The 16,764-nt window shown below is 41.4% G+C and overlaps 2 protein-coding genes across 3 annotated transcripts; one reads left to right on the plus strand and one right to left on the minus strand.

Annotated features, from left to right (window-relative positions):
• Positions 1–559: 559 nt before the first annotated feature.
• On the minus strand, positions 560–4,897 carry sdf2l1 (stromal cell-derived factor 2-like 1). Its single transcript, XM_072664782.1, has 3 exons — positions 4,631–4,897; positions 3,167–3,363; positions 560–1,339 (listed from the first exon to the last, which is right to left on the minus strand). Exons 1-3 carry the CDS (start codon positions 4,806–4,808, stop codon positions 1,061–1,063), a joined length of 654 nt encoding a protein of 217 aa, XP_072520883.1. The 5' UTR covers positions 4,809–4,897; the 3' UTR covers positions 560–1,060.
• A 2,925-nt stretch (positions 4,898–7,822) lies between these two features.
• ydjc (YdjC chitooligosaccharide deacetylase homolog) lies at positions 7,823–15,451 on the plus strand. Of its 2 annotated transcripts, none has more exons than XM_072664680.1 (6): positions 7,823–7,881; positions 8,484–8,659; positions 10,590–10,746; positions 12,564–12,663; positions 12,854–13,031; positions 14,402–15,451. In XM_072664680.1, the coding sequence occupies exons 2-6, from the start codon at positions 8,496–8,498 to the stop codon at positions 14,736–14,738; spliced, it is 936 nt and encodes a 311-aa protein (XP_072520781.1). In that variant the 5' UTR covers positions 7,823–7,881; positions 8,484–8,495; the 3' UTR covers positions 14,739–15,451. The 2 variants fall into 2 exon arrangements, with proteins under 2 accessions (XP_072520781.1, XP_072520782.1); XM_072664681.1 differs by having other exon boundaries at positions 7,826–7,881; positions 8,481–8,659.
• Positions 15,452–16,764: the final 1,313 nt, after the last annotated feature.

A 16,764-nucleotide genomic window follows, 5' to 3' on the forward strand; every position in this document is an offset into this window, starting at 1 on the left:
CTGAAATCACTAACCCTGTTGTAATTACTGGACAACACAGGTAAATGTGCATGTATTTGTCACTGTACTGTGTACAGCAAAATGTGTCCTCTGCATCTGTGGTAGTGAACACACACTGGTGAACTGGTAAGCACACACCCAGTGGGCAGCCAACTCCAGTGCCCGGGGAGCAGAGGGCCAACAGTGGCAGCTTGCGAGCCTGGGTATTGAACCCACAACCCTGTCATTAATAGCCCGGAGTTCTAACCGCTGAGCCACAACTGCCACACAGATGGTAAGTCCACCAAAAGCAGGATAAACTCGTTTTAATACCCTTGATTTCTGAAAGTCTAAATATGCAGGTGTCCCAATACTTTTGTCCATATAGAGTATAACATTTTGACTGATATTTTCCATATCAGTATCCACTGATTTGGATAAATCATTTATTAGTCCAGAACAAAAATACAGTAGTAAGTGGTGACATTATTGGCATATTATTTGGAGCTTCTAATCCAAGTGTCTTATTGTCCAAATGCAAATAATAATAATAATAATAATAATAATATTGGACTGACAATAAGAGAGATAACAGTTTTTTTATTTAATAGAACCTCTTTTCTGGTGTCTTTATAATCACCAAATTCCAATTACATGTTTGTAAAAACAACAAATGAACCCCATTACAGTATAATTCTTCTCTTTAGTCCTTCAAACAGCCGGTTATGCCACTGCAGTACCACAGATAAATAAAACACAAATAAAACTAGTAGTCTTGTGTGTTTTTACATTTACATTAAAAAAAAAACAAAAAAAACAAAAAAAACCCAAAATAAGACAAAATAAGACACAAAATCCAATCGTTCAGTACAGTATACTCTTTAAACGTATACTTCTTTTGGTGTATGCATTTCTAAACAGGCATAAAGCACAGAAAATAAGAAAAATCCTAAGAAACTAAACTGAAGGTGAACTGGCTGATCACATGAGAGGTGCAGAATGAAGAACCTAAAACAGTGAGTGAAAACAGTGAGTGGAACAGTCTTCATTGGCTGGCCGCCGTACAGTACGCTCTGCAGCATCACAGCTCGTCATGATGGAGAGGTTCATTGCTGGGTTGGATGAACACTCCCTCCATCACCTTCCAGTAGTTGTGCTGATTGGGCGAGGGCATTCCGTGGACCTCACGCTGGCCTCTGATTGGATGGCCGTACTGCTCTCCAGTTACGCTGAGAAAGACGCTGGTGCCGAGATGTTTGATCCGAACAGCATCGTCACGCTCCCAGTAAGTGCCACTGCACTGGACCGCCCAAACGTCTAAATCGTCACCCTCTCCGTTCTCCCCAAACGCACTGACCTCCTGCACAAACCGAAAAAAGTGTTTCACATGGTCAGAATACACTGGAATAGTAAACGCTTTCTAGCCATCAGCCATAACATTAGCACCGCCTGCCTAATAGTAAGTATGTCCCCCTTCTGATCTCTGAAGGTGTCCTGTGGTATCTAGCACCAAGACGTTAGCAGCAGATCTTTCCAAGTCCTTGCAAGTCCTGCAAGGCGTGAGGTGGGGCCTACATGGAGCGCATTAATGTGCCTTAGGTGCTCATAACCCTGTTATGAGGGTTTTCATACCCCAAAAGACCTGCCTGATGTTTTTGAGATGTTCTAGACATTTGAGTCTTTCCCTTATCAAAGTGACTAAGGTTCTTTCACTTGCCCATTTCACCTGCCCTTAACACATCACCTTCAAGATTGGACTGCTCACTTGCTGCCTAATGTATCCCCCACCTTGACAGATGAAGCCACTGTAGATGAAGATAATCAGTGTTTTTCCCCTTCACCTGTCACCGGTTCTAATGCTATGGTGGATCGGTGTATTGTATTGTATTGTACTGTTTTATGGCTTGTGCTCAAACACACCAGCTTGTAACTAGGGTGTTATTGGTACAATATGAAACACAAATTGTTTAGAAACCAATCTGAACAGATTAAAACAACAAAAACCCACTTATAAAGTCATAAATACTGCATTTTTATCATTTTTAGTTATTTATCTGTTTTAACTAACAATAAAAAGAAAAAGGCATGTTTCTAAGTACTCCTTATATCTGTTTAATAGAATAAAAGAAGCCAAGCAATCTTGAAACCCACAGCTTAACCACAGTAGTTCTCAAACTGGTACTCATGGATCACCAGTTGGTTCACATTTGCCCTCTATCCCTTTGTGTTGTGAGCTTTGGAACTGGTTTGAAAACCAGTCCTCTAGCACAGGGATCACCAGTCTCACCACAAAGAGCCAATGTAACTGCAGGTTTTCATTCTAAACAAATTGGTGCACGACTGACTCCACTTGTTTAAATAGTTAGTTTTAGTCTTCAAACAGGTGATTAGTTATATGAGATGTGTTCCTGCTTGGATTGAATGAAAACCTGCAATCCCATCAGGCCTTGAGTGTGAGCGGGACTGGTGGCTCCTGCTTGAGCAAGAAAGCTACTTTGCACAGTACCCACATTATATCCCCTGGTTATGTGTGTAGAAGCCAACAAAAAGGTGCCAAAACCCACTTTTGGTTTCTGCTAATTTTTCAATGGATGCAACTCAATGAAACCATAATTGTAAATATCATGGTTTAAGGTCGATTAAGGCTTTTAGTACTATATATTCCACACTAGAACCATTTATGAACTTCTCAAGGTCACATACCTAGAGATAAAGTTAAACCATGAATGTATTTGAGATAGCAATGAGCCTCGAGCACCAGTATCTTCCTAAGTATGTTCTTGAATTTGTTCTTAAGTAAAGTTCCAACAGAAAGTCTACATTTTATTCATGATGTGTTCACATATCTGCTCTTATGATGGATTCCATCGTCACTGTAAACTGAACAAATTCCAAATAAGAAAACACTGGTGAATGCCAAATTCTTCATGAAAACTGCACAAGGGAAGTTTAAGAAGAAATTTCTTCTTAAGAACGGATAGTGAATATGGCCCCATGATCTGATTATAAGAAAATGATGATAACAATAATAATAGTAATATTTATTAATAATAATAATAATAATAATAATAATAATAATAACTAGAAGAAGAAGGTCACAAGGTTGCTTAAGGTAGAGGAGAGCTGAGGTCAAATTTCTACATTTGTGTGTGTGCTGGGGTTGGTTACAGAGAGGCAGTCAAATTACCTGGTTGTTAGAAAGGGGAGAGCTGAAGTGGTGAGTGTGGAGGTTGCGTCCGGTTTTCATATGAGTGAAACGGATGGCCTGACCACACTTAATGGGCACTCCTCGCTGGCACGTTTCATTTGGTTTACCACGGATACGCCAGTAACTGTTTGCATCATCCGCTGTATCCACACCAGTAACCGACTGCTGCCCGCTACCTACGGGATAGAGTTACAGTTTAGCACAACATAAAAGACAAGGTTCACAAAAACGACATCCATCTGCATGTGTTACAGGTTAGGCTTAGTGATACTGCAACTGATTCCTGGTCTAAGGAATTTTTTAGTTTTGTTGTGGAAACATTGTTGGATGATGGATCCAATGGGTGTTCAGATTTTAATAATTCATACTGATAATTGATGAAGTTTTTATTGTATGTTGGATGATCAGAATGTTTAGGTGCTGCTGGGCTGTAATCCTCAACAAATGCATGTAATATTTTCTCATGATTAAAATCCATGTGGATTTAGACAAAGTTTATAGATTTTGTTTATGTATCAGGATGAGCATCTTCATTTGCCCATATCACTGCACCCTTGGTAGCAGTAATAATACTACTAATAATACAATTATATAATAATAATACATTTTGTTCTTAGTAAATTAGGTTATCTTTGTTACATCAGGTAGTCTGTTCCAGTGATGCTTGATGATTCAGTACAGAGTGGTGTTGAAAGTGATCAACTATAACATCTAAAAAGGTGGGCCTGCCATGGATCACATCTATGAGCCTTTCTCAGAAGCTCAGATCACTTTTGGTAGGCAATGATCACAGCATACCACACACACCTATAAGACCTGCCTGATGTCCCAGTCATCTAGCCATCACAGTTTGGCCTTTGTCAAGATGGCTCAGATTCTCTCCTGCTTCCAGCGCATCACTTTCAGGAACTGATTGTTCACTTGCTGACTAATATAGCCACCACTTTTATAGGTGCAGAGGTGCAGAGGGGGCACCCCTAGTTGTAGGTACAGAGAGTTTATTGGAATTGCATTTGGTTGCACCAATTTTATACACTTTTATCCAGATGTCAGCTACCGGTCAGAAATGACCAGAATTTTTTAGTATGTAACAAAAGTGGAACTCTTCCTTGTTGAGCTGGATCTTGCTGCTCCATCAAGTCCCTCATTGGTCATCATATCAAAAGACCCCTTTCTTTATGTAATCTGTAGTGTATCTATCTCTGAACAGACCCTGAATTACACCCTAAATTACACCCTAATGCAATCAAACAAGGAAACACAATGCTGTAGGTCCATGGTTGGCTGCCATTAGCTTGCAGGCTAAACCCCCAAACGGCAGGTCCAACCTAAGCCCCCCCATAACGTTAAATATTGCCACTGAAAATCAATGATCAATACTAATGCACACGATTCATGATCCACGTGTCCACTGGTCTGAACCTGTCCAGCAGGTGAGTTTACCTGAGCCGTATTTGACATCATGGGAGTGCAGCCTGACGTTGTGCCGTGTGTTCAGCAGCTTCACTAAAGACCCACATGTGACATAGCTGGAGTCCGGGTCGCGGGCCTGGCACGTGGCCAAGACCACGAATAGCAAAACGACATCCAAACAGACACGGGTGGTCTTTAACGGCTCCATGCTGCAAACTAGTGTGTTTCCTACATAACAGCTCAGAGACTGATAAAGAGGGAGAGCCGCGTTCACACACCGGGGCAGCAGCGGGCCAATCGCGTCACGACAAGTCCGAAAACAAGGAAGCAGCGCGCTCACACACGGAGGTCCGTGATTGGCTGAGGAAGTCATGACGAGCCGCTGTAGAACCCTGGGCGCGTCACAGACGGACAGTCACTGCCTGCAGCCTGGCTGTGTGCTGCTAGCTGCCTAACGAGTCACCCTCAAATCGACCCCTAGATCTTTGCGTTGTGAGTTACTGAGTGCGTCTCCAAGCTTAAAATAATGACAATTAAAAATTAGCATAAAAAAGAGGGAAATGTGTGTTAGTACATTATTTCTTTGTTGTAATAATGCTTATTGGCAATAAATCGTATACAGTTGGAAAGCCTGTTAATTTCCCTTTGAAATAATTCCACATTTGTAAGGAACATGCATTTACGGGATGGCCAGCAGAGCTGAGTATGTGGGATGCACCCATTAAAAATTTGCCAAATCCCCTCTGCCAATGCCAAACATCTTACTCTGCCATTGACTCGTTTAGGGGTTGGTGGACTGGATGATTGAAGTTTGAATAAAACAAGACATATTGGCAACTAAGAGTTTTGTATTTAACAAACAGGAGAAGGCCGAGGCTTCTGGTATTTTGTTTACCAACATGCCAAATCCACATCAGATTAGCATACACTATATATCCTATAGTATTAGTAGTATGCAAGTGGGATGCACCTAAGCTCTCTCTACTTTGTTTCCTTTGGTGTTTAAGAACTTAAAACATTGTAACGTTACACTATGAATGGGGAAAAGATGGAAATTAGGTCTATACATATTTATAAGCCATGGTCTAAGATCATGAAAGGGATAGCAGTTACTCTTGGGTGGGATCTAGGCCTTCTACAAGGGTTTAAAGATCTGACTACACCCCCATGCATGTGGGAAAGTCACACATTTACCCACCTGAGTAACTCCTATGATGAAGTGAAATCTGGTTAAATTCCAAGGTGAGTGAAAGCTTCTGTGGTATCTAATCAAATGTGGATAGAGTAGACTTAAATAAGGCTACACTTGGATAAATAAAACCTTTATATTCCAATAATTCATGACTAATTTACAACAGTAACAAAAAAAAAAAAAACATACCAGGCTGTTATTTAATATTGGAGTTATAATCTGAAAGCAGGTGAGACCCTGAAGTGACAATTTTTGACTCAAACCCGTTTTCTCTGAGCTGAGGGCAGAGTTGTGGCAGAGCAACGACTTAATTTATTTTTTTGGGAGATGAGTAAACTGAAATGGATAGTCAGAAAGGTGAAAAAGGATGATGAGGATTTTGCTTAGACTGCTGGAGGCCGGGTTTGAACCAGCGACCCACTGCACCACAGGGGAGGTGTGAAAAGGAGTGGAGAAAACACCCCAAAAAGTGGTGAGAGAAATGGCAAACAAAGGAGACACACAAAAAAAAATGGTGTACTAAAACAAAGGGAGGCAATAAACAGCAAACAGGGTTCAACAAAAGACACCCTCAGCCTAGGGGCTGAAAATAAGGCCGTAACTAAAAATTCTCACAGGAATGAATAAACTTAAAGGCAGTAAGCTGAGCCCTTGGATCAGCTCACACTTCAAACACAGAGTTTCTTTCCTAAACCCAGAATCCACTTGACTTGACTTTTCTTTTTCTTTTTCTTTTTCTTTTTTTCCATGTTTACTTGTTCTTAGCTTCCTTTGTCTTTTCTTTCTCTCTTTCCTTTCTTTCGTGCTAGTTTTCTCTTTACCAGTTTACCGTCTGCCCCTCTACAAAGGTGCAGCACTGAGCAACACTTTGGAAGAGCTTTTATGCAGAGCCCAGCAGGTGCATCTAATCAGCAGCAATCAGCGCTGGGCTTCTGGGAAATTGAGTTTTTAGGGCTGCTCCCAGCTGCTTCCTTACTACTACACCGCCTTGGCCCCCTGCTGGTGTTTGGCGGTGTGGACTGAACCCTTACAGAGGGAGGCTTGTAAAAAGTCTACACCTCCCAATGACTTATGTAATGTACTTACATACAACTGTTTGATCTTGTGATCTTCCGTTGTTTGAAAATGCTCCATTAGACATTACTGACTATACTAACGCTAACACTGCAATGGTAACAGTACCGCTGACCCTGTATCAGCTAACATGTCCATGTATGGCCTGTATAGAGAGCCCCACTGAAACCAGAAAGCTATATCCTTGGGTTCCACATTGGTCCCAACTATGGATGCGCTTAAGGGTCAGTGACGGGATCAAGAGGGGTTAAACGTGGGCCCATCTTCTCGGTTGTACACTGCACACGAGGCCTAGATGGGACCAGTGTGAGATTAAGGTGGGCTGATTTAACGATGGGGCCCATTGGGAGCTCAACTGGGTAACAGTTAAAACTCATGTACGAACCCACTCAGAGCCAAAGCATGCCTGGAACTACACCCGTATTGAAAATTTAGGACATTTGGAACATTCTGGCACATTTCCTATTTATCATTATTTGATTTGACCTTCCTTTTATGTGTATTCTGTATTTGTCTTGGATTTACTTTGCAGGAGCTCTTAAACCTAAGCTTATTTTATCTTAAATATATACCTGATATTAAAAAAAATCATTTATAGCATTGTAAAGTGGAACTGTTCTCCATACAACCTCTAATTCACATCAACACACAACACTCATTTACATAAGCATTTGCATATTCAAATAAATACTCATACTCAGTACTCAGGTAAGTTCCAAAGCCTCCCAATAGGGGACGTTGTTCGAGGAAGTCTATTTAAGCCATCCTATTTTAGGAGGAGTGTTCTGACGTCACGGCTCCCTCACCATTCTGCTCTGGGATTGGTTGGGGATTTCCCCCTCCTCTCATATTGGCCAATCGCTCCTTAGAATGAGCAATTTAGCCAATCCCAGTGCAGGAGAGTGGGGTTTATCTAAAAACGGGTGGGGAAAAAAAAAAACCCAAGCAGAAGAGAACAGGGCAGCGACAGCCAACTGCAACCGGCACTAATGGCACAGATCTGGTAATAAGATGGGTGAGTTGCGGGTCATCTGTTCCTTTGTGTACGTATACAATCAAATGTAGCTGGGGCTTTGATGGGCCAAAGCTGGTTGACGTGATATGATGCATGTATTTGGAATATTTGCCCATAAAGTAGAGATTATCGATAATATCGATCAGTAACAGAGATGTAGGCGCGCGGACGTGTAGCTGGGACGTGTTCGCCCCCTGTGTAGGACGTTTGACTGGGGGCTTTAGGGACTCTGCTGTTTAGATTGGGTCCAGGAACCGGTTTAATGCCAGCTGACAGCTGAAACATGTAACCCAGCCAGGCTGGCAGGATGCGTGTGGGGTTTTTTGTGAATCCTATTGATTAGGTCTGTCCTTCCTGCTGTGGGTTCAACCCCAGTTTGGCTGGAAGCCAAGTGTAAACATGGTGAAAATAGTGGTGTCGAGGTTTCTCATAAGGTATGTGTGTCATAGCTGTAGTCATCGGCCTGTTTAGGTCATTCTCCATCATGACTAGGCGTTTGAGGAAGCGACGTGGATCATCAGTAACGTCACGCTTTTTTATAGACATATGGTCATTATCAATTTTCATGGATCCAGTCTGTTGGTGTCTGTGTCGCCCAGCAGCGCCCGGTGAAAATGCCTCAGCCCAAAGTCAAGTTGGTCGTGACCGGAGATGATTTTGGGTACTGCGAGAGAAGGAACCGGGGAATCGTGGACTGCTTCCAGGCTGGGGGGATCTCCAACGTGTCGCTGCTGGTTAACGCCGCCTCGGCGGAGGACGCAGCAGAGCTGGCCAAGAGGTGAGGGGGTGTAGACTTGTAGACCACCATTCAGACTTTGAGTCTTTCAAAGGTCAAAGGTGCACGTATTTGTCATCCGCATGTGTCATCTGCATTTAACCCATCTGTGGTAGTGAACACACACACACACACACACACACACACACTAGTGAACTAGGGGCAGTGAGTACCCACACACACCCAGAGCGGTGGGCAGCCAACTCCAGCGCCCGGGGAGCAGAGAGGGTAAAGGGTCTTGCTCAAGGGCCCAACAGTGGCAGCTTGCCAAACCCGGGAATCGAACCCACAACCCTGTTATCGATATCCCGGCGCTCTAACCGCTGAAAAAAAGGGGGAATTCCACAGATTTTCCCATCATTTCAGGGAGTAAACTTTCAGTCATTCAGTATTTTAATGAAAAAGGAAATATTCATTATATAGAAGCTTGCCAGCTTGGATTTATCTGCACTTGTGGGGAAGGGACCCAGTGGATCTCAGCATATCTACACAGATCAGACAAATATTTTGTAGCTCTCAGGTCTCCACAAGACATGGCTGGCAAATGCTGTGCTTGTGTCTTTTGTAAGATCTGACCAGGAGGGCAGCCTTCGCTCCCCATGTGCGTCAGTGAGCCGTAAGTGCCCCACAAAGTCCTTATAAGCAAGGCTGCTTTCTCTGCGGTCGTCGTTGCAGTGCTGCCGGGCAGTTATTTCCAGTCACACAAGACCAGACCTCACAAGACCTCCTTGATCAAATGGGTAGTTTAAAGTGAGGAAACTTTCCCAGTCCTATTATGGGCAGTGGTGGCTCAGCGGTTAGAGCGCCGGGCTATCGATAACAGGGTTGTGGGTTCGATTCCCGGGCTCGGCAAGCTGCCACTGTTGGGCCCTTGAACACGTGTGTGTGTGTGTGTGTGTGTGTGTGTGTGTGAGTGTGTGTTCACTACCAGATGGGTTAAATGCGGAGGACACATTTCGCTGTACAGTGTACACTGTACAGTGACAAATACGTGCACCTTTACCTTTTGGCTCAGATGACACTAGCGAGACGCAGTGGCATGGATTGTATTAGGTGACGGAAGGTTAACTGCTCCAGTGGTGCGTCGAATGCTCTGTATCACTCGCCGGATTCATCATTCCCCACTGGTATCAGTGGCCTGTGGGGCACCACTGTTACTCCATTGGGACTCACTCAATGTACTCTACAATATACACTACAGTGGCTCTAAAACATCCCACAATGTTAGCAGCTTTCTCATTGTGTTTACTGGGTATTTTCACAGGCTAACACTTAGGCCCCTAAGTAAAGCTTTTCTTTAAATTGTAAGTACATTTGAGAGGAAATTAATCTATTTCACTTAGTTCCATTTATTCCTTCAGATTTTGTGTCCAGTGCAATTTCTTTGGGTTATTTCAGTCTGTTTTGTTAGTGGCAGCACCTGGGATGGTATGGTGTTAGGCACATCTCTCACTTAAGAGCTTTATTAGCTTATTTTAGATCAAATGTCACACAATCCGAGCTATTCTAGCACCTCAGCTCTCATGATGGATTGGACTGAGACGCTGCATATTGTAGACAACACAGTATGGCAGTTCTTTTTAAAGCAATAGTTGCTTAAAATAGTTAATAGTTTTTGTTTACTACTTTTAATTTATCTTAAGTCATTATTTTATTGAAGCAGTACTTTGACTTGAGTTTAAATATATTAAATCTATATTATAAATATATATTATAACTCTTTACAGTAGGCTGTATACAGTAAGTGAAAGAAATAATGGGAAATAAATGTGCAGTCATTAATGCACAACACATCGTCAGGATCACTAGTTGTATATGCCCTCACAATCACACACAAAAGTGTGTTGCTTCTTAGTTTCAGCTGGAATGTGGTTCTTTTTCACCCACATTAATAATACAAACGGCTTCTGTTACCCTGTGTTCCTCACCTCAGGCATCACATTCCTATTGGACTTCATGCCAACCTCTCAGAGGGTGTTCCAGTGTGTCAGGAGCTGAAGAGATCCACACTTCTTAATAAAGATGGCTTCTTTCATGGCAAAATGGGCTTCCGGGAAGTTTTGCAGAGTGGACAAATGAACATGACTGAGGTAGGAGATACTGTGCAAATACTTCTCGCAACTGAACAGATGAAATGAAAGAGATACATTTAAGGTCACCTAGCAGGCTTTCATAAAGCGAGCAAATATACTCTTTGTGGGAAGTATGATTTACAAATGTTCCCTTCCCTGTTGGCGAATCTCCTGTTCATTTACCTGGTTATGATACAAGATCAACATTACGAACAAACAAAAAAAAGAAGCTAGATTTACGCAGGTCGCTCCTCAAATACAGCTCAGTCAATGTAAACGAACGTCATATAACTCTTGGCCCAGTGACAGTAAGACGTGTGTGCCTGTCCCATTTCTCAGAAAGGATTTGTCTTACGTCCTGTGTCCGGACACAAGGAGGAAAAGTTTAGAAGAAATCCAGATCCAGAGTTCATATTTAGCTTGGCACCCATCTTAAGCATTGACAGAAAACTTGATGTTTGATTTTATCAGGATGTAAACAACAAAAAAAGATCCCTAATCAGTACTCTTCCTCTCCAAAAGTTCTCTCTAATAGGTCCCTGTTTTGACAACGGAGAGTATAGAGACTGCTTAGGCTACATTCACATTACAAACCCTCCTAATCAATTCCAGTAATTTGCTCAGATCAGATTTGGCTATCTTGACCGTTCACATTTATAAATGTAAGTGACCCGTGTCCGTCTATAATGTGAACCGATGTGTCCCTGAAACGGCACGCGTGTGCCGCTGTCGCCACAGTTGTTCTCTCCTCCATTGTTGTTTTGTCGTGCTGTTGGTGCTGGCTGATGACGACCGCACCAAGCCCATGCTTACAGGCAAAAAGACACGGTGCATTTAATCTGATCGTTTGCATTGATGTCGCATGCCTACAAATCGGATACGTATCTGATCCAGGACTGCATATAAGACTCAAATCTGTTTTGAAAAGATTGGATTTGACACACAGCAAAGAAAAAAATGTGATCTCACATCTCACAAAATGTTTTGTAATGTGAACAAAGCCTTATTTTTTAAAAATCTTAAGAATCTTACTTCTTAATCTTTAAGATTTCTCATTTTGTTTTGACTTTGGTCTTAAAAATATTTTAAGAATGCTATATGATTATATTATTAACCTTACTGTTATCTCACACTTGCCTTTGACTGTAAGTGGCCTTCAAGTAGTTTAATTGACAGATGTATTGTCTTGTTTAGTTTCTATAAGGGAATTAATGCCTTTCCTATTTCACACCATATTCATATTTTCCAATAGGATTTTTTCTTATTGGTTCTTTTTTGTTGTTGTAATGTTTAATTTGATTTAGTTTTTCCTCCATGTTGCATGAATTAAACTGAAAAATATCAAATAAAAACTCACATTGTTTATGATAAGCTGTAAAATGCAGACAAAAACGCTTCTTATATATGACCTATAGAAAAAAAATAACAAGGAAGAGCACCTTTAAAACATTAAGACTTTAGAGAATATTTAAGAATGTCTTTTTTTTTAATTGCAATTAAAAATATTCTTATATTTATTGTTTATCTAAATAATTTTTTGAAGTTTATTCTTAGGAATGTTTTTGTGAATCTGGCCCCTAATATAATTTTCACTCTGGATGTAAACAGCAAAAACTGATGCTTGATCAGTACTCTTACTCCTTTACTCACATACTGAGAAATAAATCTCTGTTTTGACAGTGGAGGCTTTCTTTTCTAAATTCCAGAGCAGGTCTGAAGATGCTCACACCAAACTCCTCCTTGCAGATTTGGAAACTGAAGTCAAGCACTAAATCATTTTGCATGTATTGTTTTGCAATTTGCATTCAAAACCTATTTTTTTTCCTGATTGACAGGTGGAGGCGGAGCTTAGGGCTCAGGTTAAGCGTTTTTGTGAGCTCACTGGTCACCTGCCCAGTCACATGGATGGCCACCAGCATGTACATGTGTTGCCAGGTAAGAGCAGGGGCCAAGGTGCTAAACAACACCTGCAAGAGGTACTACCTCAGTTTTTCCCTCAGCAACTGTTGACGTTTCATATTTCCTGCTGCAGTTCAGTTGAATATTATCTGGCCTCAGTGTTTAACTTAAAATGAACAGATCCTGGCAGATGTGTGCCTTGACTTTGACTGTTGCTCTTTTTCAGAGGTGCGAGATGTTTTTGCGCAACTTCTCTCTGACTTTGGGATCTCTTACACACGCGTCCCAGTGGAGCCTGGTCTGCATTCATGTCCTTTTCTACCTCCCCATCTCAGAGATTTCTACTTGCAGGTTGAGCAAGATGCCCTCCAGTCTGTGGAGGTCTTCCATCGCCATGGCATCAGGTGTGTAGGTCCAGAGGAACGTCATGATCTACCAATCACACAGACCAATCGCAGTTGTTGCAGTCTGCGTCGCCATGACCCATAGTTGCGTTTTTGAGGATGTGGGTGCCTGGCTATGGTGTAGGGTATACGGCTATGCATAGACTGTGGCGTAGATTCAGTGCAGAAGCATACATTGGCCTCTAGGGCAGTTAGAATGGGCAGCCACCTTAGCACCCATTAATCAATTGGACGTTAGGTGCCTTGCTCAATGGCATCTCAGCCGTGAATGCCAGTCCTGAGGATGGAAACGGTGACCTTCAAGGCTTAAGACCACCTCTTTAAGCTTTAGGCCACAGCTGCCCTCTGTATAGTGCAGTAACGCAATCAGGTTTGGTCAGAGGTTAAAAGGAGGTCGGTTAATCTGCAATAGAGGGTATGCGCTTGGTGTCGCTTGCAGTCACGAATTGGAATTGCCTAAAAGTTGCCTGAACTGATTTGAGCCTCAGTTAACTGGAAGTTCCTGGCTACATATCACTGTCCATGGACCATTGCTTCTTTCGTATGTTGGATGGATCGATTTTGAGTCCAACTGCCTTTAATTTAAGCAGAAACACTGCCCGTTTCGTTCCTATTTTGGCCAGTTCCACTAATAAACGCAGCCATGCTGCAGAGTGTTTTGCCACTCAGTCCGACTAAAGGAGGCGTACCTTCTATACAGTTAATTAGACCATAAATGATGCAACTGCATTGTTTACAGCTGCATGGTTAGCTTATGCTGTATGTTATTATATGTATTGTATGTAATTATGGAAAATCCTAATTACAGTATATGAATTACATGATTTGGGCAGAGTGGAAGCTGCTTTTTGTTCCTCTATGTTTTGCTAAAGGAATCAGTTTAGAGGGCTTACAAAAACCCACCTACTTAGAAAATTATGGTGCACGAAGAACACCAAATGTCTCACACTTCTTAAAAAAATGAAAAAATAAAAAAGTGCTTCCAGTCGTTCTTTGAGCGATGCTGTTTCTTCCTAACATTGTTCTTTATGGAACTATGGAACAATATAAACTATATGTATATTTGTTTCTTCCATGCTATCGCAAGAACCAATTGAAGCACCTTTACTTTAAAGGGTGCAGAAACTGAGGATACGCCTTTTGGGCTGGCTTCCCACGCCAGATTAAGGCTAATCTTAGACTAAAAAGGAATTTCCAGTGGTGATCCACCATTGGCACTGGAATTTAGTTCAAAACTAAGCTTAATCCATGTCTGGGAAACCGGCCCTTAATCACTGTACAGAACGACAGCACATAAACAACAGTTAAAGTCAAAATTGTGCTGTAATTTTCCTGACTGACTCACTCACTGTTGTTCCTGGTTTCTGCAGATGGCCTGATGTCTACCTGGGCCTAAGCACGATGGGGCAGAACATGTCCCTCGCCAACCTCAAAAGAGCCCTGGGCTTTGCTCTGGAGGCGCGGACATCTACGGTGGTGCAGTCTGATGATCTCTGTGCCCCTGACTCGAATCAGCCAATCACAGTGGAGCTGATGGTGCATCCTGGATACCCGAGTCATCCTCTGCAGGGTGGCTGTGGCGAAGGGCCAGACGACTTTTCCCAGTCCTCTGATCGTCTGCATGAGCTGAACACGCTGAGGGACCCGGCACTGCTCAGCTACTATAAGCAGCAGGGAATCCTCCTCTGTGCCTTCAATGACTTTTAAACCATTAAGAACCACTTAAGTGGGTCCACAGGTGCTGCAGGTCCCGAGGGGCTTTTTAAAAAGACGTGGAATGTAACACCTGACTTCACTAACAAGGTTTTTCCCAGAATCCTCCTGACATAAATTAGCTACATGATTGGGTGGTGCGACCCATGGGTAGGAAAGGTAATTGAGATGTTTGTGTCATCTAGTGCTGAAGCACAACATTGTTTTTAAGCTTGGATCAGATGTTCAGAGAGAAGATGCAGGGGACTGATCCAGGGCCTGTGCTTGGAGGCAACATCAACACCACTCATTGTTTTGTTCACTGTGACACGAGTGTCCTCCCTCAGTCAGGGGGTGTGCTTCCAACAGTTCTCTTCATTATTAAATGAAGGTCTTTTTTTGTTGTTTTTTAGCATCTGCCTCAGTAGAAAAACGAAAACGCTCAAGAGAGTGTGTGGTTTTAATTATTATTATTTTTAATATTAGTAATTACTGGACATTTTATGATGTTTTAAGCAGACCAGGCCATTTCCAACACTTGGAACTGTCCGAGTTGTGATTGTATTGCACATGAAGATTTCAGTGTCCAACTGACCGTGTAGCAATTATATATATATATATATATTTTTAAAAATAAATATTGTATATTTTTCTTACATGTAACAAATGTATTTATGATATATTGATGTAACAATATTTGAATTAAAATGTCTTTTATTCCACATTAATATTTGATGTTTTATTGTCTATGAACTGAGATTAGAGGTTACTGTTGCAAGTGAAGGCTGCATACAACACTGCTAAAATTACTGCACAGCTGAGTCAACCAAACCACCATCTGATTCTCCTGCAGCAGCTGATGACCTGTGGAGCCTTTAAATGGATGAGAACAGACAGCGTGGTGCCATAAGCCTCTCAGAACGAACCTGTTCACAACAGTCTCACACAGCCTCCAGCAGCTGGTCATTACACAGGGCCTAATGGGAGCCAGCATGCTTTCTGTAAGCATTTCTGTAAGGTAAACATGAAATAGGAAAATAAACTGGATAAAGAAAAGGGTCTCTTTAGAAACAAGATGGACTTGTGAGTCACTTCCAACTCAGAGTTGCTTTTAATTGAGGGTTTTCTACTTTTTCTACTAATTAAAGCCATAAAAACCTATAGAATCCTATTTATTGCTATGTCATTCTTTTGAGATGCTTTGTCTCTATTTTGAGATACTAAGTCATTTTGTTGAGATTTATTTTATGCTTATTATTTTGAGGTATAAAATTAATATTTTGAGATACTACATTTTGTGATATTAAGTGACCATTTTGAGGTACTCCTTATTGTTGAGATACTTATTTTCAGATGCCAAATTATTAAGACACTCACTATTTTTAGATACAAAACCATTATCTTGAGAAACTAAAGTTGTCGTTTTGCAATAGTCGTTCTTTTTATACTAAAGTCATTATTTTGAGATCACTTTTTGAGATGCTGAGTATGCTTTCTTGATATTTAGCGATGGCTCTATCATTTTGAGATGCTTTATTGATGCTTTACAAACATCTCATTATTTAGATGTTCTTCATGCTTTTGGAATGGAAAAAAAAGTTTTATTTTAAGTGGTGTGAATAGGGCTTCAATATATTATTCATCAGAAATGACTTGAGCAAAATCTGTGGAATATTTGAAAATTGTAGATCACATTACATATATTAATTAAGAATGTCTTACAACAGAATATCTTGAGATTTGTAAAAAAAAATCTGCTTGAATTGTTTTAAATTGAATTGTTGTTTTGTTTCTTTTTTATCTTCTAAAATAGCAGCAAGAAAACGTAGTGTAGCATAGTGGGTAAAACACTTTCCCAGTGGCGGACTAAGGTTTGCTTCCCTGTCCAGGTAGGCAAATGTCATGTTTGAGATCTTGCCCAAAGACATTTACTAGTGTGGTGTCCCTGTCTGGGTTGGGGAATTGGATTCTAGTCTGCCATGTGGAAGGAAGTGTTGTAAACTACCCCAGCACTAAACACTGTAGGTCATAAATGATTTTA

Source organism: Salminus brasiliensis, chromosome 20 (genome assembly GCF_030463535.1).
Source record: "Salminus brasiliensis chromosome 20, fSalBra1.hap2, whole genome shotgun sequence".
Classification (NCBI taxonomy): domain Eukaryota; kingdom Metazoa; phylum Chordata; class Actinopteri; order Characiformes; family Bryconidae; genus Salminus; species Salminus brasiliensis.

Excerpts from the sequence above, each read along its gene's own strand:
- sdf2l1 (XM_072664782.1), bottom strand. The coding sequence starts at position 4,808 with ATGGAGCCGTTAAAGACCACCCGTGTCTGTTTGGATGTCGTTTTGCTA. Across the intron at positions 3,364-4,630 it reads TGATGTCAAATACGGCTCAG|GTAGCGGGCAGCAGTCGGTT; the intron begins GTAAACTCACCT and ends TCTATCCCGTAG. Across the intron at positions 1,340-3,166 it reads CTCCCCTTTCTAACAACCAG|GAGGTCAGTGCGTTTGGGGA; the intron begins GTAATTTGACTG and ends CGGTTTGTGCAG.
- ydjc (XM_072664680.1), top strand. The coding sequence starts at position 8,496 with ATGCCTCAGCCCAAAGTCAAGTTGGTCGTGACCGGAGATGATTTTGGG. Across the intron at positions 8,660-10,589 it reads GCAGCAGAGCTGGCCAAGAG|GCATCACATTCCTATTGGAC; the intron begins GTGAGGGGGTGT and ends TCCTCACCTCAG. Across the intron at positions 12,664-12,853 it reads GCATGTACATGTGTTGCCAG|AGGTGCGAGATGTTTTTGCG; the intron begins GTAAGAGCAGGG and ends GCTCTTTTTCAG.